General features: G+C 35.1%; 2 protein-coding genes across 3 annotated transcripts in view; one reads left to right on the top strand and one right to left on the bottom strand.

Moving 5' to 3' along the window:
- LOC149081555 (HEAT repeat-containing protein 5B) overlaps positions 1–9,484 on the bottom strand; it is a 56,816-nt gene extending 47,332 nt beyond the window's left edge. For both annotated transcript variants that reach the window (XM_089238493.1, XM_089238494.1), the window contains exons 1-8: positions 9,367–9,484; positions 5,901–6,043; positions 5,532–5,743; positions 5,325–5,433; positions 3,186–3,335; positions 2,901–3,072; positions 1,400–1,554; positions 154–400 (exon numbers count right to left, since the gene is read on the bottom strand). In XM_089238493.1, coding sequence (XP_089094619.1) covers positions 154–400; positions 1,400–1,554; positions 2,901–3,072; positions 3,186–3,335; positions 5,325–5,433; positions 5,532–5,743; positions 5,901–6,029 — 1,174 coding nt within the window. In that variant the 5' untranslated portion in view covers positions 6,030–6,043; positions 9,367–9,484. The remainder of the gene's footprint in view (positions 1–153; positions 401–1,399; positions 1,555–2,900; positions 3,073–3,185; positions 3,336–5,324; positions 5,434–5,531; positions 5,744–5,900; positions 6,044–9,366) is intronic.
- A 232-nt stretch (positions 9,485–9,716) lies between these two features.
- On the top strand, positions 9,717–26,971 carry LOC149081554 (V-type proton ATPase subunit S1-like). Its single transcript, XM_089238492.1, has 9 exons — positions 9,717–9,922; positions 11,852–11,978; positions 13,097–13,162; positions 13,495–13,693; positions 14,640–14,716; positions 15,306–15,520; positions 18,595–18,645; positions 20,233–20,437; positions 24,481–26,971. Exons 1-9 carry the CDS (start codon positions 9,825–9,827, stop codon positions 24,679–24,681), a joined length of 1,239 nt encoding a protein of 412 aa, XP_089094618.1. The 5' UTR covers positions 9,717–9,824; the 3' UTR covers positions 24,682–26,971.

Genomic DNA, 26,971 nt, shown 5'->3' with positions numbered 1-26,971 from the left:
AATCCAGAGTTCCCTAATGCATGAAACGTGAAAGAGTTAAAAAATCTCTAGCTCTTAATCATTGAGTCCAGATTAATCATTTGAGACAAGTTTTCAAATAAACAGATGAAAGAAAAAAATTCTGTTCAGTCAAGTAAGCGCACTTAAACTTACCTTCATTAACATGCTTTAGAATTATACGAGACAACTCCTTGCAAGCGGAAGCTTGAGCTTTCTCCCCAAGAAGTCGGCCAAGAACTGATTGGAGTATGAAGTTGATGCATTTTCTGCTGTAAACTGCATCAACGTGAGTTGGCACTGCTTTGGGATTGGCAACGAGTTCTAACAAGTGAGTCAAAATCACATTCATATTCGCTTCCAGCCAACTTCCACCAAGCTTTTGTATGAATACCACATATGCCTATCAAAAGATGCAGATGAAAAAAAAAAATTGATGTGGTGGTAGGTAACAACTTTAGTCTGCTGATGCATACCATTCCCATTATTCACATGATATTTTTCTTCATCGAAAGTGAAAATTTTATCACAATAGTACAGAGTGTGCAGATCAAATGTCCTTATTTATAATTAGTTCCTACACTTTACAAGAAGTTGGAAAATAAGTATATACCTTTCTTAGTATTGAAGCACTTTCTGAGTGTTGCTTTTGATTTGTGTAAAGGGTGTCCTGTAAGTGCTAATGCAGCCTTTACCTCATCAACCATATGTCGTAGAGGTATGGTTAAAAAATGCTCAAAATGTGTTTGAAAATTACCCTGTACTAGTTTTGAGAGGGAAATGCAGTGTGTAACAAGATAAAATAAAAAAAAAATTAATTTTTATGTTTACTCCCTGTTCTCTAACTTCCAATTAGAAAGTTGTTGCCCTAGCTTGTGAGTTCAACAAAAGCAATCTTATGTTCTCAATTGCAATATTCACTGAGATATTCGAATTCAAAGATTGGAGGAAAGTTGGGGAAGGACAGCATTAAATGCAGAAAATGAGAGTTGTTTGTTAGTCTTTGCTATTTCTCAACTTTTCTCCAATTTCTGAATTAAAATATCTCGGTAAACATTGCAATTAAAAACATGGGAATTTTTTTTGTTGAGTTAAGAAAAGACAGGGCAACAACTTTCTAATTGGAAGTTAAAAGACAAGACTGTATAACAAAAATTTAGATTTTCTATTTTGTGACACTGTATTTTCACTCTAAAAACTGGTACAGGGTAATTTTTTAATGCCTTTTGAGCATTTTTTAAATTGGAATATAATAACTTTACAACAGATGTTTGATTAGATAAAAGCTGTATTAGCACTTACAGGACACCCTGCATATGTGATAGAACTACATTTTTAAGTGCTCAGAATCAATTCATTGAAGATATCTGCATATATAAGACAGCTTAAGATCAACACTCACATGAGTGACGCCAACTCTTATCTCCCTGCTTACAGACGAACCACCTTTGATCATTTCACCAGCACCACTCTTCAAGAAACCTATCCCTCCTTTCAAAAAACCTGATGCCATCAGACTAAGGACTTCATCTAATGGAGGAAGTCTGTTTTTTCCAACTGTGAATAGATAAATTTAACACAGATGAAACGAAACAAATTTTAGTACAGACAAAAACTTGAACAATCACAGATGGTAATAATAAAGGGACCATTTAGAAAAAATATGTTTCAATTTGAAATGTTTACTACAGACTTCGGCTATAAATTTCCTTAACAAAAATTGTAATTTTTGATGGACAAATAACCACTGGCAAATAAAAATCAAGTTTAAAAATAGCAAATTAATTTTTTTGAGACATGGATGGCTTTTCTCAGCCCAAGATATCAAAGAAACATTTTATTTTCTTGATATTATGCTGATGTGAACTCGGAAAGAAAAGTAATCTTGTCTACGCTGGGACTCGAACCCAGGTCCTCTTGCATATCGGGCAAGCATGCTACCATCTACACCACTGGAGATACGACCCTGCCTTCCTTATTTCACACACTGTGGCATGAGGCACTGAAGTAGAGACATTAGTAGTCTCTCTTAACTTCAGGAAATGGCCCCCAGGTGGGACGGTTTAGAGATAGATGGCTTTTTCTCAGCCCAAGATATCAAAGAAACATTTTATACAAATACAAATACAACGCCACAACAGGCAAATTGCCCAACGAGGTGGCTGAATCTCGAGCCATTTTTTGGAAGCCCTACCTACTACTGCTACACCACATATGCAACCCCCCCCACCCGCGGAACCCCCAACGAATCGGTACATGCGGGAATGTGCGTGTACGTGTAGTGAAACCTGACGTGAAGTTTTTTTGTTGTTTTCTCTGTAATGCTTGTTATGTGTAGTGCTGCCATCTGCCACTAGATTTTTTAACTATGAGTGAAGTGTTATGATTGAATGATTTATCGTTGTAGGACTGTTGCTCTCTGTGGCGAGACTTTTTAACGTGGGAACCACAGAAAACCAACTTCAGCCAACCCCCACTGTGGGGTTCGATATTTTCCGGATATTATGCCAAGGTGAACCTGGAAAGAAAAGTCATCTTGTCTCTGCCGGGACTCGAACCCAGGCCCTCTTGCATACCGGCAAGCATGCTACCATCTACACCACTGGAGACACGACCCTGCCTTCTTTATTTCACGCACTATGGCATGAGGCACTGAAGTAGAGACATTAGTAGCCTCTCTTAACTTCAGGAATGGCCTCATTTCCTGAAAGAGGGCCCCGGCGGAGACAAGATGACTTTTCTTTCCGAGTTCACCTTGGCATAATATCCAGAAAATAAAATGTTTCTTTGATAATTTTTTTGGGTAAAAACTGTTTCCAGTAATGTTACCATTCATAATTATGTGAAGTAAATGATTATACAGCAACATAAATTTCCCAAATGGAAAAAAAAACTAAATTTACCAGTTGGATGGGAAGACAGTTGGGTAGTGGCCACCAAAATGCCCAATACTTCCGAAACAGCGCATCTCACTTCATAATTGGAACCTTCAAAAGCACGGAAGCACAGAGAGGCAACAGAGTCCAAGTCAGTTGTATATAGAAATGGTGAATATTTTATCATCTCCTGCAAGCACTATTTAAAAAAAATTAAGCATGCCATAATGTAGCATCAAATGCTTTGTAAATACCATAGCGACTAAACAGAATATCTAATTAATGGCAACATGAAAACATCAATCAATTTACTTTAGCTGCTGCACATCTGACAGTCATCACACGGTCCGTCATGGAATGTCTGATAGCTTTGAAGATATCTTTATGAATGGAAGTCGCAGCAACTCCGAGACCTGCTACCATTTTCTCCATGGTGATCATGACTTCACATCTTGTCTGAGACTGAAATTCAGTAACATTTATTGATCATGAGTTTTAAGCAGAGAATAAAATAAGTATAACAATTTATTACATATAAAGAACTTGAACTTAGCATACAAATCGCTGGAAACTAAACAGACATTTCTTGCTGATGAAGAAACAAAAAATATATATTTAAATGTTTATTTAGGAATTCAAATGTTTAAAGCAGTTATACATTAAAATTTTTTTGCACCAAAAGATTACAATCACTAATAAAAATTACTTTACAATCGCTGGAAAAGATTGCCTAAAGCTAGCTAAAAGATTACCTAACATTGAAAGTAAAATCAATTTGCAGTATAACCTCAATTATTCTGGGATAAATAGGTCCAGAATCACCATAGGTAATAGAGATCTCTGAAAGAGTGAAAAGTAACACCCTGCCAATCATGGATATATTTATTTTTCTGATGATAGTTTCTCTTTACCTATATAATCTCATGTCACTTCTTAGATATGTTAAGTCAATCTTGCTATGCTGTGAACAACTTGCCAATGGCCAGTTTTTATCCTTCTCCAAAATCTTGCCAAGATTTTTGCCTTCTCCTTATGAATGGAGATACAGGCACCTAGCCCCCCAGTGTCAATGAGGGAACCGACTGATCTAATATCATATGCATATATGAATTGGCATCACCCCCCCCCCTTTCCTCCAGCCTCTAAATAGTTGCCAACTCTGGAGAATGAGGGAGGCTTTCACAAGAATTCAAATTCAGTACAAAAATAAATATTAACGGGATTTTCAAAAACAACGTAGGGATTTTTTCCCTTTGCAAAAACATGATTTTGCGCAGGACACCACCAACCAGTAGGTCAAATTACCTGTCATTACTAGTATCAAATAAAATTATGCCAACAAAATCACCACTGCACCTGAAACAGGGCATACAGACAACAGGATACATGGTCAAAGCCGATACAAGTCATCTTGCCAACTTTGGACACCGAAAGACCAGTGTGATTTTGTCTTTTCAGCCCCGAAAATGAAATATTTTTTATTTGCGGCATTTTGCATTACACTTGAAACATCATTTCTGGGATTGAAAATGAAAGCAACAGTCTTTTTTCTTGGGTGAATTCTTTAGGAATAATTTTTTTCCCAAAAGAAGTAGGGATTTCGTAAAAATCACAGTCAAAATGTGGGAGATATAAGAATTTTTTGTTTTGGTAGTCTGGGAGATGGAGCAGAAATTCTGAATCCTACCAGAAAATCTGGGACAATTTGCAGCTATGCTTTTATATCATCATCATCTTCCCCCCCCCCCCAGTCATTCAAGTCTATCTCTTTCTATGCTTCTATTGCAAAAGGACTCCACAGAGACAAACTCCTTGGGCTTGTTGTTGCCTGAACCAAACAAAACAAAACCCATTTCATCAAGCTCATCAAATCTGACTCTTTCAACATGAATTGTTTTAGACAATTTGAACACGAAGAATCCTTGATTTCTGCTTGGTGTAATTTCCAGTATCTGACTGTATTTTCCCCAATAACTATGCTATTCTTTAAATTGATTCCCATTAACCAGGGAATGACAAATTCCAGGTGCCAGGTCACCATAGCAACAATAAAATCTGTATTAGCATCTAACATTCTCGGCATGTTATTGCTAAATTGGAGTCTATGAACTTCAAGAAATTTTCTGATTTCCTGACAGTGCCTCTCCTAACACAAGAAGGAGATATAAAGTACCGGGAAAAGTTGAAAAACATTTAGGACCATTTTTCTTGAGAATGAAATCATGGCTCCTAAGAAATTTAGCTGGCACCTAAATCATTTTCTGATTTGTTAAGCCCTGCCATTGACACCAGAATTCACTTCAATTTGTTACTGGAATTCCCAGAACCGCAACAGTGGAAGAAATACATGATCTGCCAACCATGGTTTGGCCACATACTTCAGCTAATATAGGCTCAGTTAATCAAGGTTCTACTGTATCTTAAAGTTGAAATCTACGTATAACAAAATACCTCTGCATTTTTTAGCGACTTCAACAATATGTAAACCGTTTCTTCATATGATCTTCCTGTCATCCTGCCAAGCTGTTGATACATCGTTCCAAGACATGTTATGGCAGCTCTAAAGAGAACGTTTTCATTTATATATTAATAATTTTACGCTCTTGATTTACTCTTTCATTGAACCAAGACCCAAAGAAAGAACAAAATAAAACTTACAATTTCACTGGCAGAAAACTAGGAGAGTCATCCTTGTTCTTCAGGATGTCATTACATTTGTTGATACTGTCAAATAACAGGGAAGTGTCGCCGACATTGAACAGAGTTGCCAAGCAATGACCAATAAGTTTTCGCGTTGGTGGCCCTGGAGACTCAGATATTTGCTTAATAAGCTGCTCAACCAGCTTCTTCTGGCAACCTTTGATATCAGACTATGAAAGGAATGAGAAATTGCATACCAGATAAGCATTTCATATCCAACAAAGAAAGAAGTATTTTTTGAAAAATCATTTCGGCCTACAAGCAAAAATTGAACTTAAGGCAAGAATCAACCAAATTCGCAAAATCAGTATTTTGAAAGATTGTTACCTTTTGAGCTGCAGAAAGCACTTTATCCAAAAACCTCAGCCATTCGAAGACAAAAACTGGTCTCTTTGGCTCGGGAATCTGCTTCAATGCTTCCTCATTCAGAGTAAGGCTATGCGATAATTCCATCATATTGAATTGTTCACCTGATGATAGTAGAAATACATAAAATATCATTTTCAGTCATATTTTGAGTTATTTACTTCTTAAAACTCAAGAGATACAATGACATTAAATTAATTAATAACTGTACCATGTACAAAGTGAAAAATATGAAAGAGGGTTAATTTTGCGATCTTTTTGGCCATCGTCAAATGAGTTACAAGTTAAGGCACCTAGATAGGAGAGTGGAATGGTCATCCTACACATTTGAACAAAAGACTGGTTTTGCCACTCCAAGTGTCAGGTAATTGTTTAAAAAAAAACCCCAAAAAATCAAGATAGAAAACATTGATTGACTATAGTAATAATGCTGCTATCAGTACTCAGTAATTTTTCAGCCTTCGTGGTGGTAGATGAGAATCTTGTCATCCAAAAAATGAATGCTTCTCTGTTTTCGGCACAAATAATCATAGTGTATGGGTGAGAAATTCCCTTGGTCAACAGCACAATATAACCCCACTATCAAATATGACTAATTTAGAATCATTAGGTTAGGTTCTGTGTAACCTAATTGATTGAAGACGCCGTTGGCGGTTGGCATCTACTTTGAAAAAAGTTTCATCACAATGAGCAGAACATGACATATGAATTGAAATTTATTAAACAGAAACACATCACAGTTAACACAGATACAAAACACATCACAGTTAATACAGATACAAAACACATATTATATTCTAAATATTACGCCCAAGGGATTGCATGATCTGTCTACGGTTCCATGATTTGTATACACTTGGCAACGCACCATTTTTTCATATTTGACATAAATCAAGTTATAATCATGAAATATACATACATTGGTTTCTGTTCTTTTACTCAACAGATCCTGGTTTAGCTGCATTCAGCTATAAATACAGAGCCCCCCCCCAACCAATAGGTAACTTGCCCAATGAGGTGGCAGGAAGAAATGCCCATAACAAACTTAATGCATAATTTGTGGGTTTGAAATGACAATAAAGTGAAAACATATACTAAAAACTATTATTATTGGCAAAAATTAATATCGCCAATAGAAACAGTCTGTCAATAAGGAAGTCTGCTGTTGAAACCTATAGTTGAAATGATGATCTGAAAATCAATTTAATACACAGTATTTTTGCCTAGTTGCCCCCCCCCCTCCCCCTGCACAAAATCACAGCAAAGGTTGTTGGCCACCCCTGCTCTAGATCTTTTTTGTCCCTCGCTCACTCTTTTGCACACACACCCTCAAGTCCACTCGTTCGGTCGCTAACTAATTAGGTTTCTTGCTTTCTAGGTCACTTCCATGCTCACACGCTCTATAGGTGACACACTGACCTGGGTCCCTAACACTCTCTGTAGCTCATTGCCTGGCACTCTACTCTACAGGTCACTCACATGCTTTAACACTCTACAGGTCACAATAATGGTTGCTCACATGCTTGCAAACTCTGTGTTATGCTTTTGGTTGTTTACCGACCTGTCCCTCACTCTCTGGGCAAAGGCAGATTTACTGTTTCCCGGCCCTTTTTTTCCATTCTTTTCTAATTTTCTGCCTCTCCGAATTCCCCACCCTGGGCTTTCAGAGCTTAGCCCTCCACGAAGGAATAACCTCATTAGCCCTCCTATCAATATACCTCTGATGTCCATCACACTTGCAGTTTTGGAACAGCTATAGTATATAATCTATTTTTTTCTCTGGCGATTTCCTTTCTAGCTTGCTGGCACTTTTCTTTATAGTCGACACTGGTCAGCTATTTCCTTACATTGGTATTTTTTTTCTCTCTCTGTGTCTGCTACTATTATTTACGTATACTTCTAGGTAAATAAGTAAAATAAAATGTAAAAAAAAGTGCAATAAAATGCTCAACACTTAATCACGAAGAAATATATATATAATACAACACGCTCCTAAAAAGTATGAAGATACAAAATATAATTTATGGTCACTTTCAGAGGTCACCAGTAATAATAGGCTTTTGTATAGAGCACAGCATCCGAACTAATCAAGTCTGTTAGCATTTTGGAGCTTATTTTTTTGTTGTCTATACCATTTTTCCAGTTGATACATTGTTTTTTTTTGTTGGAGTATTTCATTTGGATACTCTCTGGTTGTACATTTAATATTTCCATTTTCATCAAATTTTTACATACTAAACATTATAGTTTTAATTTTGTAATCCTATATTTATTGATCAAATCCAGAGATTTTTTTCAGCCCCAACTGCAGGGCCATCTTAAGAGCATCATGGGCCCCGGGCCAAGTGATTTTTCTCAGGTCTTACCTGGCAAATTCTCGAAAATTTCAACCAGATCACATTTTTAAGGTACCTGGGTGGGCCTATGCATTAAGACAGCACTGTTTGACTATTGTATTATTTAAAAGAGAATCATGGTTTTTCGTTTGATCCTATGTCTGCTCTAAGGAGATGCTGTAGTTTTAATCTCGATAACTTCTTTAGCCAAAGAATGTTGCTTTGTTTTTGCAGTTCGTTGTTTATTGTAATTTTTTCATTTCAACTGCCATAGTGTAATCAATTTTTTGTTATGTGTTGCCAATTTTTTTCTTTGGCAAGAAAAATATCTGAAAGCATGACTTCGTTTCACTCTTGGTGACTTCTCATCATGCTTTTGGACGTTTCATCAAAAAAAAAAAAAATCAATAACACATCAAAAAAGATTATACCCACGGCTTTTCCTGGGATGTTATTATGTTTTCAATTGTTATCCCGTACATTATGTGTAGGATTGTAATTATACAGCAATCTGAAGAATTGGTGGCAAGTTGGCAACACGATAAAGGGGCACAAACTTCTTTTCCACCATTCAAAAACAACATGTTCACAAATTAAATATCTATGTGTGGTGTCACTATTATAGCAGTTTATCGACTAATACAGGGGTTCTCAAACTGTGCGCCTCCAACCTTTGTCAGAGTCACCGCTCTGCGGCGTCCCTGAGAAAAGTTTTTCGAAAATATTCTTTGTTAAACAGCTGTGGGGAGCCAGCGGAGCTCGCGAAATAGGGGGAAAGGAGCGCCACGGGCGGAGAAAGTTTGAGAATCCTGCACTAATGTTTCACAAATGAAACCATGCAAATAAATCAATCCCGTCTCAGACTTGCTGTTTCAAATTACTTGAACTTAAATATAATGTGTTTAAAAATTAATAATCACTGTATTTATCTATTCGATTTAAGAAATAGATAACCATCCAAATGAATCCACAAAATTTATAACGAAATGACACATCCTGTATTGCTTTCTTTGTGACCGGGTTTCAACACCTCACCTATACACATAGTTAATAAACAATGTTTTTAGTGAATAATTGAAGCTTTTATTTACCTGTTAATGTCCGTAATGTTTATATTGACCCATACATTACACAGATTCCGCAACTCTCCATTAATTAGAGGGATTAGCCCAGTGAAAGGAAATATTAAAAGGAGGTTGACCAGTTCAAGTCGTTGCCCCAAACAACAAGGACCGCTAATAAACAAAGCTTCATGCATAAGGTAAGGGGTGGGGCAAATTCAATTAAATATAATAATCACTTCTAAAGCAAAGATTAAATTCATGTAAATTTATTTTGTGAATTATTACAGATAAATCCATCATAATTTATATTTATTATATTTCATATGACTAATGAATGATCCTACTGTCAGCCCATACTCCTTGTAATGATTGCCCTCAAACTGAGCTGAGTCTTGTGATCGACGGTCGGCCCATATTTCGTGCTTACTCTGTAGAGTTTGTTATAAGTTGCAATTGTTTGATAAGCATTGGTTTAAAATTTAAACATGTTTCACAGATTAATTTTATTGTTTTGTTGTTTAGTACCATCAATTATTGCTGATCAATATGGTAAAGTCCCCGTTATCTCTTGGAATATTAAAGGGTGAGGTCAAGATTTGTTTTTAATTTCATTAAAGATATTGATTATAATTTCCTTCCAATAATGCAGAATTTGAATCGTCGTTATAGAGGTTATGTTTGATTTGAAATTTATGATTTCATGTCTAATAAGATTATTTTGTATTCAAGCACAGACAGTGCTACTTGTAGGAATTTTTTGTTGAAATATGCAATAAAAAAACAGCATGTTATGAATTGATTTGCATAGATTTTGTCTATCTATTAACAAAAGCAGTTATTGCCAAGTCCTTAGTTTGTTAAAATGAGATGTTTATACACATATAACTAATTCAGATTGCAGTGTGATGATCATGATCCTTATTCAAATGCGTCTCGCTGATTGAGTTCTAGCTATGGGAATGACACTAGATATAATGGTAATCCCTCTACAATGATAGTTTTTCTTGGTTCGCAGAGTATATATATCTCGGTTCAGTTAGGATGTATATATAACTTACAGTGATGGAGACGTATTTACGGGGGACGGACCTAAATGCACTATAGCCCAAGACGGCAAATTTGAGGAATGAGTGGTGGAGAATTTGATTAGAATGTGAGAAGAGTGGCAGAACCATAAAAATTTGACTCTACCTAGAGTCAGAAGAGCAGGTTAGTGAGTGACCTAGAGAGTATGCAAGCATGTGAGCAACCACAACAGTGACCTAAAGAGTGTAAAAGCATACTAGTGGCCAAAACAGTGTGCAAGCATGTTGATTTATCAAAAGAGTGACCTAAAGAGCAAGGTGCACGGTCAAAGGGTGACTTAGAAAGTGAAACCAGGTGAGTGAATGATCAAAAGAGTGACCTAGAGAGTATGTGTAATGGGGGGGGGGCTGAGGTTACCTAGAGTGTGTGTAAGTATGAGAGTGAGCAATTATATTAGTGAACCATCAAAAGAGTGACATTGAGAGTATGTAAGCATGGGTATGACCAAAACAGTGAGCTAGGAATCAGGACTGGTCTTAGTTTTGAGTGCTCTTGACCTCCCTACAATTAAAAAAAAAGAACCTATTTTGATGCATTCAAAGGAACAGCAAGATTTTATGTCATATTGAAATTTTTATTTTTTGTCCTTTTACCTTAGATTTGACACCCCCTCCAAGTGAACAGAAATCATTTCCTTAATTTTTTTGGTTCCTCGTTCCTCTCAGATTTGGTGTCCTGCCTGGAGAGTGGACACAGAAATAATTTTTACTTTTCTTTTCTGCCCTTTCACCTCAGATTTGACTCGCCTTCTAGAGCGCGCCCAGTGTGACTGAGCTGGCTTTGGTTGCACTAGTCCTACTAGGAAAGTCTGGAGAGCCAGGAGGGACCAGAGTTCTGGGGTGCCAAAGTGCTTGGAACACTGAGGATGTGTGAATGAGAATGGGGCGATGGAGGAAGCTTTCCTCCATTCTTCGCAGACAAAAAAAAAAAAGTTGTCCAATGTCTCGTGGGCAAAAGAAAAGAATCCAAGTGTGTGCATTTTTATTTTGACTGCATTGGTTACTGTACGTACAGTGTATAGGTGCACTGATCATAGATTCTTTTCCTAAAAGATCAACTATAGGCCTATATTCTCAAACTTTCAATTTTTTTTTCATCTCAATCATTTTTCTTGTATATTTTGTACCGTGATTTTTTTAAACTACCTTAAAGATTATTTTCTAGTAATGTATTTCTAACTTTATCAACTTGTTTTGGTGCCCTGTGCAATTGCACAGGTTGCAAGATCGCCACTGCTAGGAACAAAAACAGTGGTCTGGAGATGAGAAAATTTTTGAGATGGATTTTTTTTTGTGACGTTTTGTTTTTAAATTGCTTAAAGTAGGATCCACTATATTTACTTTAATTTCGACTTCTTTCAGTGTGTAATTTAATTAATATCGACATCTTGCTTAACATATATATATTTGCAATATTTTATTTTTAGGTCTCCACTACAAATGCATTCAGTGTCCGCTTTTGAAACTGAAGTGAGTGAGTCGACATTGAAAGATATTCTGGAAGAAAAACCTTTAGGGGATTCAGTTGCTGTCGTTGCATTCATAGTCGATAAGGTAAGCAGGTTTGTTTTATCTTCTCTAGTAAAACTGACTGAACCATGTAATTCATATGTTAAATTAATTGCTGAAACTATAGAATACTTATATATTTTATTATATAGAATTTATTGCATGTCAAAACTTTTGTGCTGCACTGCACTTGGGAACTATAACTAATTGAGGTGATATAGTGGTTAGACAAGGTGTGTTCAGAAAGTAAAGATACAATGGCTAGTATTTTTCACTACATTTTTGTCTGACAAAACATCTCCAAATCAATCATTCACCTATTCCTGCATTGTTTCTCGTTATTTTTCCCGGAGCTTCTCAGATATGAGGATACCCAGATGCCAGGGCGACTAGAAAATCGGTTTGCGCACCTAAAATTTTATACGCATTATTACTAAAATGAAGTGTAAGTGTGGCAATTCTTTTTTTTTTGCTTTTTGTACGTGTGACATAATTTTTGTTTTGCTTTTTGTACGTGTGACACAATTTTTTTTTTGCTTTTGTAATAATGTGTCTCCCAATATGGAAGTGGGTCTAAAGCCCTGGAAAAGTAAAAAAACTTTACTCAGGAATGAACTTACTCAGGGGGCGGGGAAAATATGCTTCGCTCTTAACAAATTTGGCTAGCACCTAAATTTTTTTTTTTGATTTGTCCAGCCCTGGTAGATGGCACAACTTTTATCAAGATACACATTGCAGCACCAGCACAGCAGCTGCTAAAGAACCATTTTGACAATTACAACATGGCATGACACCTGGCTGCCATGTTCACCTGACAGGTGAACGTTACTATATTCAGGGTTGAGTACTGATTTTTCAGAAATTTTATTGTTTTTAATGTAAATGTTATTAAAACCCAAAAAACCCGGTTTTTTAGTTTTTTTACCAACCCTGGTTTTCTTTAATTGTGATAGACACATTCATTCTTCGATGTACAGTAGAAGTCTGTTATAACGACAGCTCACAATCACTGTAAAAATGGTCGTTATAACAGACTTCTCATTATGAGCTGATGTTTTATGTAACATTAATTCTTTAACAATCACCTGCAAATCACTCATTATATTGAGATTGTCGTTATAAGCCATGCTCGTTATAACAGATTCTTACTGTATCATTTTCAGTTGAGTATGGAGGATCTTGCTTCGGCTAATGAAAAAAACAAGGACACTAATCTTAAAAATTTGGAGGTAAGGCTGACATACTTCTTGCAAAAAAACATTTTCTTTTCATTTAATTTGCTTAAATTAATTAAATTCTTCAAATAAATTCAGAAATCAATCTTTTCTGTTTGAACCATGGTCTAATTCTAAAATTTTGACTATTTTCATGATATTGCTTTTAGCTGCTTTCTTGAGCATTCAGACTACATAGCGTTCTGACAGATCTTGCCCTTAGCAATTAAAGAATTTACAGGCTATTATCTCTCTTGAATCATCTTATTGTTGTGCATGCGATTCAGGATATGTACACTCACATGATTTATATAGAATGCTTGGTTCCTATTGTCTTTACTTTCTAGGTTTTTCTCGACAAACAACCACATGTTTTGTATCCCTCTGTTGATGAACCCTTGAAGCATATTCGGCAGTCCAATTGCGGTATTCACAATATTCATATAGCAGATGAAAAAGAATCCATGTTGCAAAAGTCTATAGCAAAGGCTCTTGAAAGTTCTTGTGTTGTTTTTGTTCATCTTCCTGATGAAAGAATCCTCAGCGGTAAGTGACTTTCATACGTAGTCTACTTCAACCGTTTTAGCAGCAAAGTAGAAATCACTAAACCCTTCTCCAAAATGTCACATATTTTTTTATAAAGTAGGCTTTCTTCTGATTTTTATCTGCAAAGATAAGGGTATAGACTGGGATTACACTATAAAATTAAAAAAAAAAAATCCTTTTTTTATAAAACTTTGAAAATTCAACCAATAAGCATACCGGTTGTATTTGCTTGAATGTAAGCAAGAGACTTATTGGTTTTCTTCAAGTTTTGTAAAAGATATCTTTTCAAACTTTTATAGTGTAATCATAGCCATAGAAAAGTGTACCATTGAGAAATCAATTTTACAAAACTTCCGGGATTTTCAATGCTGAAATAAGAGACCTTCAAAGAGGCAAGATATCTTGTCAATGCCGCTTAAAAGGTTAAAACTCTTTCATAATCAGTGACAAATAATTGAATGGTTGAATTCATGATCAACGAATGGTAGGGGATATGGTTTAGTGACTGTTTATTTGTTCGGCCTATCATGTTTGATTCATGTTTTTTATCCTCCCTCCAAGTTTATATATGTAACCCACTTTTCATCTCCAGTTACTTACAATGCTAAAAAAGCTTCATGTTCCATAGGTGGCAATACTTCTGATTTACCCGGAACCATTCTGGTTTTTAAATCTATTAAAATCTTCCAATTGGAAATTAAATTCTTCTGATTTTTCATAAGTTTGTTGAGAAGTTCCTGAAAATTCTCAAATTGTGTTTTGTGAAATGAAAAATCCTTAAAGAAAATCTGTCAGTCCTTACAATCGCAGGCTGACCATGTTTCCTTATCATATAGAAGGAAATCTGTGATAAGTCTGTTGTTTTAAGCTTGATAAAAAATTGTGTAATTTTTGAAGGTTTTTTGTATGGTATCAATAAAGTGATCATTTCTTCTTTAAACTGTAGGCAATTTCTACCTTCCTTCAGTGAAGGGGAACCAAAAAGATATTATTGGATTGTTCACTGGTCGTCGAAGCTCATGGGTTTGTTGATACTTTATCAGATAAACTTCCAGAATGATTGTTTCACAATGAAAATCATATATAACGATTCCCTCTATAATTATTATTGTCTATACTAAGATATGTTTCTCTGGTCCCTTGAGTATTGTTATATAGGCACTGTATTATCAATATTCACACTTATCATCAAATGCTCTATCTCTGCGACAAGCGAGAAAGGCTATGCCTCGCTTGTTGCACAGACCTTCGCATGTTTAATCTTTGAAGATGCCTGCTACAGATGTGTGTGAAATTTCAGGAATAGAATTTCTTAAACCATGGTCTAACTACCTGGAAACTATGTAATTAAATTTTTTTAGCTAATTTTTAAAAATTCTTAAATAAAACAATCAAATTCCTATTGAACAACTTTGATTTGTATGGATAAATGAACATAAATTCTGTTGTGCGGATAAAGCTGTAATGCCTGTTAAAACTGAAATTTTCTATTAAATCTTTACTTGTGAAGATGTCATTTTGTCAAAAATGATGTGTCAACTTTGATGAGTAACTTTTTTCAAATATGTTTGCCAGGGGTGTTAATCGGACATGAATTTTGCATGATTTGTAGGTTATCGAAGAGCCAAAAAAGCGTCTAACTAGGAGTCTCTTAGCTGTAGATACTCCAGAAGATGACCACTTCATTAATCTGACGGGCTGTCTTTTCATGTATGTTGAAAATGTAACTCTCCAGATCGGTGGTTCTGACAATGAAACTAGATCATTGAGTTTCCCTCCAGAGATTAGTGGCACATGCAGTAAGGGCAACTCTTCTGATGAAACAAAGTGAGATTTACTTATTTTTGTATGATAAGAAATACGAGCATTTTAAAGAGTAGTAAACAGTAGAACTGCAATTATCGGGTTCATTTAAGGCAAGTTTACATCAGAAAATTTGAATGTTATAGATAATTGAATAAAATCAATTATGGTCCAGTAATCACCTACACAAATTGCAATAAAATATTTGTATTGTGCATTCAACATATATTGACAATTTGGTCGTCCTTTGCTTTGCAAATGTAGCAAGGAAGTCGTTTTAGCAACATTATTTCTGATGAATGTTTTTCTTATTTCTCCAACCAAACGATGCCTTTGAATAAACATCCTAAAGCAGTTGTGCATAACCCTTTCAGTCCACGAGCCAGACCCTTGCAGGCCAGAAACTGTCCCATGGCCCATATTTTACACAACATTTCAGTAATTTTGGCCATCCCAACATTTTTATTAAAAAAAGTTTCCTGTATTTTTCAAAGCTTTCAAGTACTTGAATTTTTTATTCATTACTGAAATCAAGGATTAAGATTTTCATAACTTATGAATTATATTACAGTAATTATGACTATAGTTATCATAATTGACTTTATGATCATATCAATATTTATCTTGCATATTTGTTAAACTAAAAGTTTTTTCATCAATTGCATTTTAATCTGTCATTTTCATTCAGTAGCACTTCATTTCCCTTCATTGGTGATTTTTCAGAAATTTCAGTGATGACAACAGGCTTTGACAACTTTTTAGGCAATGATTGGTGATGCCTCATATTTTCCTATAGGGATCCTCATTTGCCATTTTTTTTTAAATTGATGAAATACAGTCAGCCTAGATATACAGGATCTCTTCTCTTATCGTTGTCTAAAGGCTATTTCCAGAAACGTTAGTTTTAGAGACAACTTTCAAAAGAAAAAAAAAGAAAAAAATGTTTCAAATATGATGCTGCCCATCATCTTAAATGCTGTTCAAATGAAAAAAAAAAAAAATTAATTAAAAAATTAGAAAATTTAAATTTGCATACGATCCCCCTGTCCTCTAACTTCTTCCAAATATAGAGTTGTTCCCCTGTTTCACCTAAGGCCAAGTTTCCAAGTACAATATTCTGCGGTAGAATTCAAAAATCAGAGGGAAAAAACAGGGAAGAACAGCAAAAACTAATTGATGGTACTTTTTCCCCTCATTTATGCTGTTCTTTTCCCCTTTTTCCCTCTGATTTTTGAATTCAAATACCTCTGTGAACATTGAATTTTTTTGTTGGTCTCAGGAGAGATAGAGCATATATATATATATATATATGCTATATACGATATCATATTAGAAATTTTTTTGTCTAACTGTGAAAATTGTCCCAAAAAAAAACCAACGGTTCAGGAAATAGCCATTGGACAACAATAAGAGTGGAGATCCTGTATATAGTGCAGTGTGTGTATTGATACTTTTCTACCGGAACACCTTTTGTGGGGCTGGATTTAATCTCTTTGGTAGATTGCATTTGCCATCTGTGGGCTGGAGGTTATGCACCCCTCAATCTAAAGCTGTGTTTCCCAACCTGTGGATCTCTAGAGTTCATGGAACCATTTTCATTTACTATTGCATGAATGGCAATTTTTGTGTCTTGAAATTTCAACTAATTACATAAATTTTTTTATATGCAAATTATAGTAACAATACCTCTTTGTCCCATGCAAGAATTGTGAAAAGGGATACATTGGCCAAACTAGGGGAAATCTAAATATTCAAGTTGGATTCAAGATCTTGTTCCTAAGGATGTCGAAAAGGGACAAATTTAATAGTTCAGCTATTGCCCAACATTTGCATAATTTTGATTTTGAGAAAAATCAAAAGTATGTTTTCAAAAAAAAAAAAAAGCAACACATAATTCTGAATTGAATTTTCTTGAGGGGTACTTCATCAGAACTTGCCAAGATTTTCTCATTAATGATGGAAGGAACAGACCACCTATATCGTCAGCTTGGGCAGACTTTAGACTTCTGTAGAGACAGGGTTTTTCAACACTTTGCAACAGGTGGCACTTCAATTAGCATTCAAAGACCACTCAGGCTCAGCAAAGACAAAGATGCACGCTCCAAATGACCACAAGTAAATCTCACCCCCCAACAGTTTTACTTGTGTGTGGTTTCCAGTGATGGTAACTCGTGGAAAATTTCCCATATTTGTGGGAAATATTGGTCCATGTGGGAAATTTTGAGAGTTCAACAAACAAGAATTTTTTTGGAAAAAATATAAATAAATGCAATTCAATACTTCCTAGTGTAAAATACTTGACTACGTGTTTCCACCCATAGATAGCAGCATATTTTTTGGAATGTGTGGGAAAAAATTTAGTAAAAAGGAAAATTTGTAAAGAGGAATTTTTGCTTGACAAAGTTACCATTATTGGTGGTTTCTAACAATGAGGTTCTGATGACAGCTCACCGTTATAGAGCCAAAATGCGTAAACCAGTGAACAGAAAAAGTTCATTTGTCTTAAAAACGTGTTGAAAATTTTTTGTGAATACCTCTTTTATTTTAGGGAAGTCAGCTTTGAAATTAACCCTCTGGGGGCTGCAGAGCATTAGCCATCACTACAGGGGGTCTGCGACATCTCAAAAAGGTTGGGAAACATTGATTTAAAGCATTGGTGTCAATTATTTGTGATGTCCCAAGTGGCGTGGGGGTAAGATGCTCATCAACCATCTTGAAGGTTGCTGTCACGGTCCCAGGTTCAAACCCTGGGGGAAAATATAGATAAGATATTTTCTTTAACTAGTTTGAGGTGACCACCGATAGATGGTACCTTCATTTCCAACCCAACTCATTAATGGCAGTAAATGGCAATATAGTAATATGGCCAGAGTTGGTGTTTGGTGAAGTAGTTATTTGTTATGGCAAATTATTCATTTTCATGTGTAGAAGAATTTGGTTATAATTTCATCTACTTCACTCTAAGGAAAATTTTTTCACTGAGGAAATAAGACATTGGGTAACAGAGTTCAAGATGATTGTAGTTTTATTGTATGGATATTTTTGTACTTTTTTTTAAGAGAGAGAAAAGAATTATAATGTTAATGATTTTCTTGTAGTTTGGAGTTGACATTTTCTGGTGAAGATGACATATCCAAAGTTGTTATCAAGTGAGTTATTTATTGTTATCCATTATTTCTTCTTTGTTTGGGATAGGACTTGAAGATAAGACTTCTACTAATTGTTACAGTCAAACTTTGTTTGGTCAAATTCGATAAATGCAGTAAACACTGTTTATTGGAATCACTCGTGATGTTATCATTCAGGACTTTTGCAAAGTACGAATCAGGCCTATGTCCTAACATGGGGATAATTTAATTTATAGTTATTAGGATTCTGGGTTATGTTATCAATTTGTTTTCATAAGAAGTTTTTCTTGCACATTTTGAAACTGAAGTTGTGCCTGACTTTCTTTTTGTGTATGAGATAGCTTAATCGGGCCATTTTGGGATTTAACCTCCTCCCGTGTTGACTATAATACTCCATTCACACATTCCTCATCGAGCTAGAGTAGCCACTATGATCCATGTAAGTGTGGTGCTGTTCTTGTAATAGATTTTCTATAGTAGAGGCAAATAAAATGTAATAAGGTCCTGTAGTTCTCGATCAGATTCTTCCACTCGCCCAGTTTCACAATTCATCTTAATGGTTGAAATAAAAAAGACACAATCGTACTAGCATTAAGTTACTACTCTCCTCCCCCATCCCAGCTTTTTTCATATCATTTTAAATAATTGTTCTACTGTGTCTATTCAAAAATCATTTTTTCCCCTCTTTTTATTTTCTTTTAAATATTGTAAAATTTATAATTTAATTGTTAACTTTATAACTTGTATAATCTTATTTTAATGACTGGGGACAAATAAATTATATTATGTTGCCTTAAAAGAGAAGAAAATATTTTAGAACAGTATCAGTTTCTGGAAATCATCAGTATAGTATTATCAGTATAGTTTCTGGAAATGAGTTACCAGACTGCAGCAGCATGATTGAACATTTCACAGCCATCATTAATTCTCGGGAAGTAATGGCATAATTTTCAAAATTATACATAATTTTTTTCAATCTTCAAAGGCCTCACAATAGTATCAATTAATTTGTGGTGTTTCAAATTAAGTGTAAGTTCAAAAGAAAATCTGTGCTCTGTTTTAGTGTGAAAAACAGCATATCTTATTAACATGTATTTTCTTTTTCGGATATAGTTATCAATCGATTATTGTTTTCAAAACCCCAGGTTCTGATGTGATCGATGTGATCAACATTTTTACTGCTTAACATAAATTAAAAACTTTTCATGTTGAACCTAATCAAATTGCTATTTTATCATTAATTGTGAAATCTGGAGAGTTCCAAATATTTTCTGTTCTTAGACTTTGTATTAGCGAGGTTAGACTGTATTATCTTTCTTGGCCTATCCTCTGTAACACCTCTAAAGTTAACTAAAAAATAAATAAATTTTTGAAATAAAATTTATAAGGCACACATTGTTGCAACACTAAATTTAATTTTTGCTCTAAAAAAAATCCATAATATTTCCATATAATTGTGATATTTGTTTTGTCCTAGAAGATTGGCTTATGTAAAAAGATTTGGTAATAACTTCTACTAATTGTTGTGTGGTATGATAATTTCATTTGTCTTGTTAAAGATTTTTTTGGACTGTTTATATTAATTTCAAAAATGTTTTATTTCCAAAGCATGATATTCATTCAAAAATACGGCTCATGGTTATTGTCCAATGAAAGTTTGTTGAGCGTGGATGGAGGACCTTTGCCAGGGCAGTGGCCACTTGATGTGCGTCCCATCGAAGCACCTCTTGGTTTCTCGTTCAGTTGCGGCGATTTACGGTTGAGGCCACAGAAGAGAGACATCTCTGTTGTTCTGATAATGACTCGTTTCCAGGTAATTTTTTTTTTTTTTTTTTGACATTACATAACCTTACTGTGTTTATAACTGTACAGAATTCATGGGGTAGTCCTTTTGACCAGAAGTTATTTGCAAACAGAAAGAGAGAGTTACACATAGACTGAGATAGACTTAAAGCTTGGGGGGGGGGGCAACAATGATTCCAATAGTTACATATATCATAGTTGCCAGTCTCCCAGATACTATACTCCACTTCCCAGGCTACTGTGAAGTTTTTATCTCTCTCAAATTTTGACCATGATTGTAAAATATTCTTACATTTGGGGAAAAAAATTATTTCCAAATAATTTACCTGGAATGACGTCACAAGCGTAATATAAACTTCCCCCATTGCATCAAAAAATAAAAAAATAATTTCATTTGTGGAGGAAAAAGACAAAATTTGTCAAACAGCCAACATCAACTCAATTTTTGGTCATCTGGAAATGGTGAGATAACTTGTATCTGCTTTGACCACATGTCCCGTTAAGTCTGTATGCTCCTGTTTCAAGCTCGTTGGAAATTTTTTTTGGCATAATTTGATTTGAGAGTAGTAATGACAGGTAATTTAACCTACTGGTTGATGATGAATGGCAGCTTCATGCTGATCGCAATGGCACTCCACAATGTCATGTTTTTGCGCAGGGAAAGATCCCTACAGTGTTTTTCAAAAATCTTTTTTATGTATTTTTGTATATGATTTAGATCCATGCAAAAACTCCAAAAAATTTAAGACCAATTTCCACTCCTCTCCAAAATTTTAAGGGATAGTTTTGTAAAGGGCTGGGGAGGGAGTATTTTTTTCTATGAAAAACATAAATTGCTACAGTAAAATCCCTCTTAACTGACACCCCCCCCCCCTCCTGATGCATTCTCTCCTCTTTTACGACCAAATATTAATTTCCCCCTTGTACAATAAAAGCATGCATTTCAAGCCCCTCATTAATGATCACCAGGATTGGGTTTTTACTGGTAAAAACTATGTAAAAACCTTGTACCAGTAAAAATGGTAAAAACCTTGTACGTACAATCAGCCTCTTAGTGTTGATAATTAATATACAGAGTAACCATTTTTCTGTTAACTGATGATTAATAGTTGTTTAAATAATAATTTAATTTAAAAAATTCGAATAAACTTGAGCCTTAATTAAAAAAGAAAAATAGGAATTGTAGAAACAGAACTGTTGTAACACGACCAATGTTCAGGTCTCCATCAGCAGCACACTTTGAATTAGGTTGATGCAAAAACCTGTTTTTTTTTTCTTTTGCTACCTCTTTGTATGTATAAACTCTAATAACTTGCATTTTGTTCAATTTATAACTTAAACATACTACAGTGAAAAGCCTATATAATGATAACCAAAGGGACCAGAGAAACATATTGTTCTAAGGGAGTTATTGTAAATAGAGTATATCAGCACTATGAATCAGGACCAGAGAGTAATGTTGATATGGAGGAAATCATTATATAAGATTATTGTACAATGAAAAATCGTTAAAACGATAAATTCCTTTACAGCAATATTTTTCTTGGTCAGCAGAGTATTGCTATATCAAGGTTTCACGGGGCGCGGTAGCTCAGGTCGATAAGATACTCGCCTAAAGTACCAAAGGATGTTTAGAGGTGTCGTGAGTTCGATACCCGGTTCGTCCTTGTCAGAAAACTTTCCTGACACAGGGGTACAAAAAAAAAATGGCGACTTGACCACAGCAGGGAGAGGTTAGCGCACCAACCTCTTGATGAGTATAAAAAACAAGCCTGCCATTCGGAATCGGCAATAAATTGTAGGTCCCGGTCCAATTAGCCCTCGTGTGCAGAAAAAGACTGTGGTGCGACAAAAATGATCAAGGTTTCACTGCATATTACTTGTAGTATAGATAGGGAAAGGCTATTGCCTACTATTTCTATACTATAAAAATTATTAATGATTAATGCGAGAGTCAATTTTTTTTACAAACCAATTTTAATTATGATAAATAATGTAATCAATATTTTGGTTCTTTTCCAACTTTTCATTATCACTAAGTGCTCATACAATTATTTTTTAAGTGACTATTTATCAGAGGCGTCATTTATGTAGGAAGGGGGCCTTCTAAGCAGTCTGTAGTGCAGGGGGGAATTTTTTTCCCCTGTAAATTTCACATGTTTGGCTAGACTAGACCAGAATTAGAGCTTTCTGTTGGTTTCTTTCCTCTTATGGGAGAACTGCCAACTTAAGGGATGCTTGTATGAGCCTATGAAGTCGAAAAAAGACAAGACTGTGCATGTATAACTGTGTAATGTACTTATGTGTTGGAGAAAAACATTGTGATTAAATTGGGATTTAGACGAAAACTCAACATGCCTGTGTGAGACGTCATCATCTATATTGAAAGAAAACAAGTAATTTGGAAAATACACTATTTGACAGACACTCAGGTAATCGGAATAGGCCTTTTCCCATGACCATTTCTGGCATGTCTTTCATCAGCAATGCTGTAGTCCCATCATCCGCAGTTGGCATTTGATCAAAAGCAACTAACCACTTACAACAATAAAATTTTCTAAAATCTACTACCTACCATTCTCTGGGCCAATAAAACTCAGCTAAAATGCCTTGTCAATTTATGAAAAAATTAAAAGTTAAAAACAACAAAAAGGATAAGAAATAACCTTCTATCTTACAATTTCCTTATCCCGCCCTAAGGGCATTCGTAAAAAATTCTTTTGTTATACATTTTTCCATAAAAATCTTAATTTTCTCTCTGCGCTCGTTTTAAATCTCATTTCCATATAAGACTACTTACCATTACGTGAAACATTTCTTTTATTGGAATCACGATGTCCTCATCTTTTATTTCTGAGATTTTCTCCACTATATTATTTATTTCACTTATTTCACTACAACTGGCCAAACCCGACCCCACCACAGTCATGGCACTCTGTTCCAATTCTTTAATAGCAGGTCTTGAATTATTCCCATTCTAATTTAATTTTGAAATTTTTTTTTCCCTCTATTCCTTAATCTACTATTTTCAAATAACTATGCCTTCAATTCTCCCACTTGAATTTACCTCGTCTGTTTCAATGACCAAGGAATCCTCTTACTCAACCTATCCCTGGACCCATACATTCTATTTTTGCGAAGCTCTATTACCTCCACCTTTTGACACTGTCCATAGTTTGCCATGTGGGAGCCTCCATAATTTATCTGTTTTGCTGGGTCTCTTCCTTTCAGTTCCACATTCAGCAGACTGAAACCATGTTTGGCTATGATAGCATTGTATGTAGAGGTGCCAGGTTCATATGGACTAGCCCCACCTAGTCAGGGTTCAAATTTGAGTTGCACTGTAGACTTCATATTTGTGCCCGAGTGGTGCAGTAGTAAGATGCTCATCTACCACCATGAGGGCTACCGTCTGGTTTGATCATAGATATCAAGTTCTTTCCCACCAAACCTGAGGCGACCGCCTATAGATGACCACCTTCAATTTCCAACCCAATTCAATCTTATCCCAATACAGTAAATTGCTGTATGGGTATAAGACTAGTAGGTGTGGTAAATTAGTAGTAGTAGATTTTTTGTTAAGATATAGCTGAGCAACAAAGATTTTTTGAGATACCAATAATTTAAATTCTGGATTTTTTTTTTGTTACTTTTTACAAAAAGTTTCGGCATTCTTTTTAAAAATTTAAAAATAGTAAAAATTAAGAATTTTAACTACACACATAGCTCCTGATTCCCTGTTTGGCGCTGACTCTTTTCAATGGCATTCACAAGATATCTCACCTACTTAAAAGCCTCTATTTTAGCCTTGACAAGCCCAGATATTTTGTAAAGTTTATTTTTCTCAATGGAACACTTTTACTCACACTTAGTTTTCACCAGCCGAAAATCGGAAGAAAGCCTGCTTCATTAAAAAAGATGTGACATTTTAAAGGGTGTTTAGAGATTTCTGCTAAGAGTTAATGAAAGGATTGGGGTGGATTGTGTAAGATGTATTACTTGAGTTTATATGTGGTGATATATATGTATAACTGAGGCCTCGTTCACTTACAGATTCAGCCTTACCGTGTGAATGGGAAATTTGCTGAAAGTTTCGACTGCACTCCGTTTTTCACTCTGCCGATATGGATGGGGATCTTCGTTGGTTTGCTCTTCATAGCCATACTGAACACAGGAATCTATGCCCTGTTCAGTATAAAAACCATGGACCGATTCGATGATCCAAAGGGCAAAACTATAGCTGTGCCAAATTAAGCAAGAATAATAAACTATAGTTGTATGTATTTAAAAATTTTGTTGTAATTATAGAATCATTCCATGTATGTCGATTGAATGTTACTCCGGACACAATGCATCGCAACAGAGTGAATCATATATATATTGGGAGCTGTTTTATTGCGTGTCAAAAAATACAAATATAGTGTAGACTAGCAATACGTGAGTGTGTATGTATTGTTAACTATTTATTCAAGAAGTACGTCACTTGTTTATGGAAACGAAAAACCAAGAAAACTCTTGTTGTGATCATATAGTAAAAATTGAGTTTTGAAATTCTGCTTTGTTCATTTTAAGGTAACTAATTTGTTTTTTGTGTTCTAGTCTTTGTGAGTAGACTGTATATATGTTTATGTACATTTGTGAAGTTTCAAAAATATATTTATTGAGGAATTATACTTTGAGATGTGATTTTTCTCTTCTGTGCATTGCTGCATGAAATATTCAAGTAGATGATCCTTTATTGTAACTGATGCACCGTAATCTTTAGTATCATACAGAGTATCTGAAAACTGTACAAACATGTATATACTTTAAGTGAAAATAATAGAACTCTGATATGAACCATATTCACTAAGGAAAGCACAGAGCCACCCTAAGGAGTCTGCGACAAATGTGGCCGCATTAGACCCCTCCACTCATAGAAATTTTAAAAGAAGTATATCTTTTCTTTTCATAATGAAACAAGGTGGCTACTTTTTGGCAATGTTTACAAAAAACCAATAAAGGTCTGGATAGCACAAATGAAACCCCTTGATTACATGAACTTGTGGAGCTGAAAATTTTGTCCGAAAAGCAGATTGGTCAGCAGATAGAAAGTCTATCCATTAAAGTCCTAGGATTTCTGAAGGCTTCCTGTATAATGATTGGTGAAAAAATTATACTTTTGTTCCCGTTCCCTAGGCAATGGAAACAGAAGTATGCATAACATTTGCAATGCTCCCCTCCCCTAACCTGTATAATGAAAAACATAGTGAAAGGGCCCATTAATAACTCTTGCACTGGGCTCATGTTTGGTGAAGGAGTGGTCCTGAGAAAGTATGGCCTGAAGCAAAAAAAAAACAGAGAACCTGGACGTAAACACCCAGCAAGAACACAATGTAGGAAGCTGTGCAAGAAGCTTAATTAGGCAAAGTTTAACAATACACCAATTGGTAGGCACAGAATAGGGTTTCATTTGAGGTATTGAATGTTTTGTAATTTGAGATGGATGTGTGACCACAGACAAGTGCACAAACATTTAACAATGTAGAATTGAATATCTGGTTGGGTTTTTTACTGCTTGGGTACTATATACATTTGTACAGCAGCTTGTTCATTATAGCTAACCCATGCACAAGGTGCTTGTCCACCAATGCAGTGTTCATAAAATGATACTTGCTTTCTGTACGATATCACAAGCTTCAATGAGGAAGCTCCAGGGAATTACCTGGAGCATTTCCATATCATATAACATATCTATTTCTGGTTATGCTTTCCTGTGTAAATATTGTTCAAACTACAATTCTTTACTTTCCCTCAAAGTTTATACATTGAGTTGTGAGTCACCCTACGTATATTTTTAAGGTGTAGAATCTGAATATGTGATCCATATCATTGAAAAAAACCTTCAAATATGTGAGGTTGAATATTTGCTGTTTTGCCTTCTTTCTATTAATTAATGAACGTTGAATCATGTTTTTCTCAAAATCAATTTTCATGCAATAACAGGGTTTTTCTCCAGTACCCTTGATATATTGAAGATACTGGAATCTTAATGAGAACCTTTATTCTTCCAGCATGGATCCTATTAATCTTGGAGAGCATCAGAATTGATGGCATAATATTAAGAAAAATAACATATGCAGTGTTGTCATAAGTAGGGATGCTACACATTTAAATTGTCAAAATAAGCTCCAATCTGATCATAATAAGGCCCCCCCCCCCCATGCATCTCGATTAATTTTGTTAGTTATTTAAATTATAAGCACCTTCCATATTCTTAATGAAACCCTGTCAGTGGTCGTGTTTGGCCTAGAAGCTGGAGATTGTGCAACCTCGGTTTGAATCACTCTTTATTTACTACCATACATTCTTTTGGATGTTGATTAAGCAACTCAACATCTCTTTTTAAATGTACTATGGAACTTTGAGATACTGATATGTTTAATAATCGAGCAACTATAACTTAAATTGATTTTTTTCCTCACTGGTTCTTTACCGAATTCGCCTGCATTACCTTAAAAAGCCATTCTTTTCATTTGAATAAATTTTATATCTTTGGGTTGTA

Source organism: Pholcus phalangioides, unplaced genomic scaffold (assembly GCF_987345545.1).
Source record: "Pholcus phalangioides strain wild (caught in Gottingen) unplaced genomic scaffold, Ppha-v1.0 ptg000010l_1, whole genome shotgun sequence".
Lineage (NCBI taxonomy): Eukaryota > Metazoa > Arthropoda > Arachnida > Araneae > Pholcidae > Pholcus > Pholcus phalangioides.
Note: the sequence above shows the minus strand (reverse complement) of the source record. Positions and strands in the feature narration are given on the sequence as shown.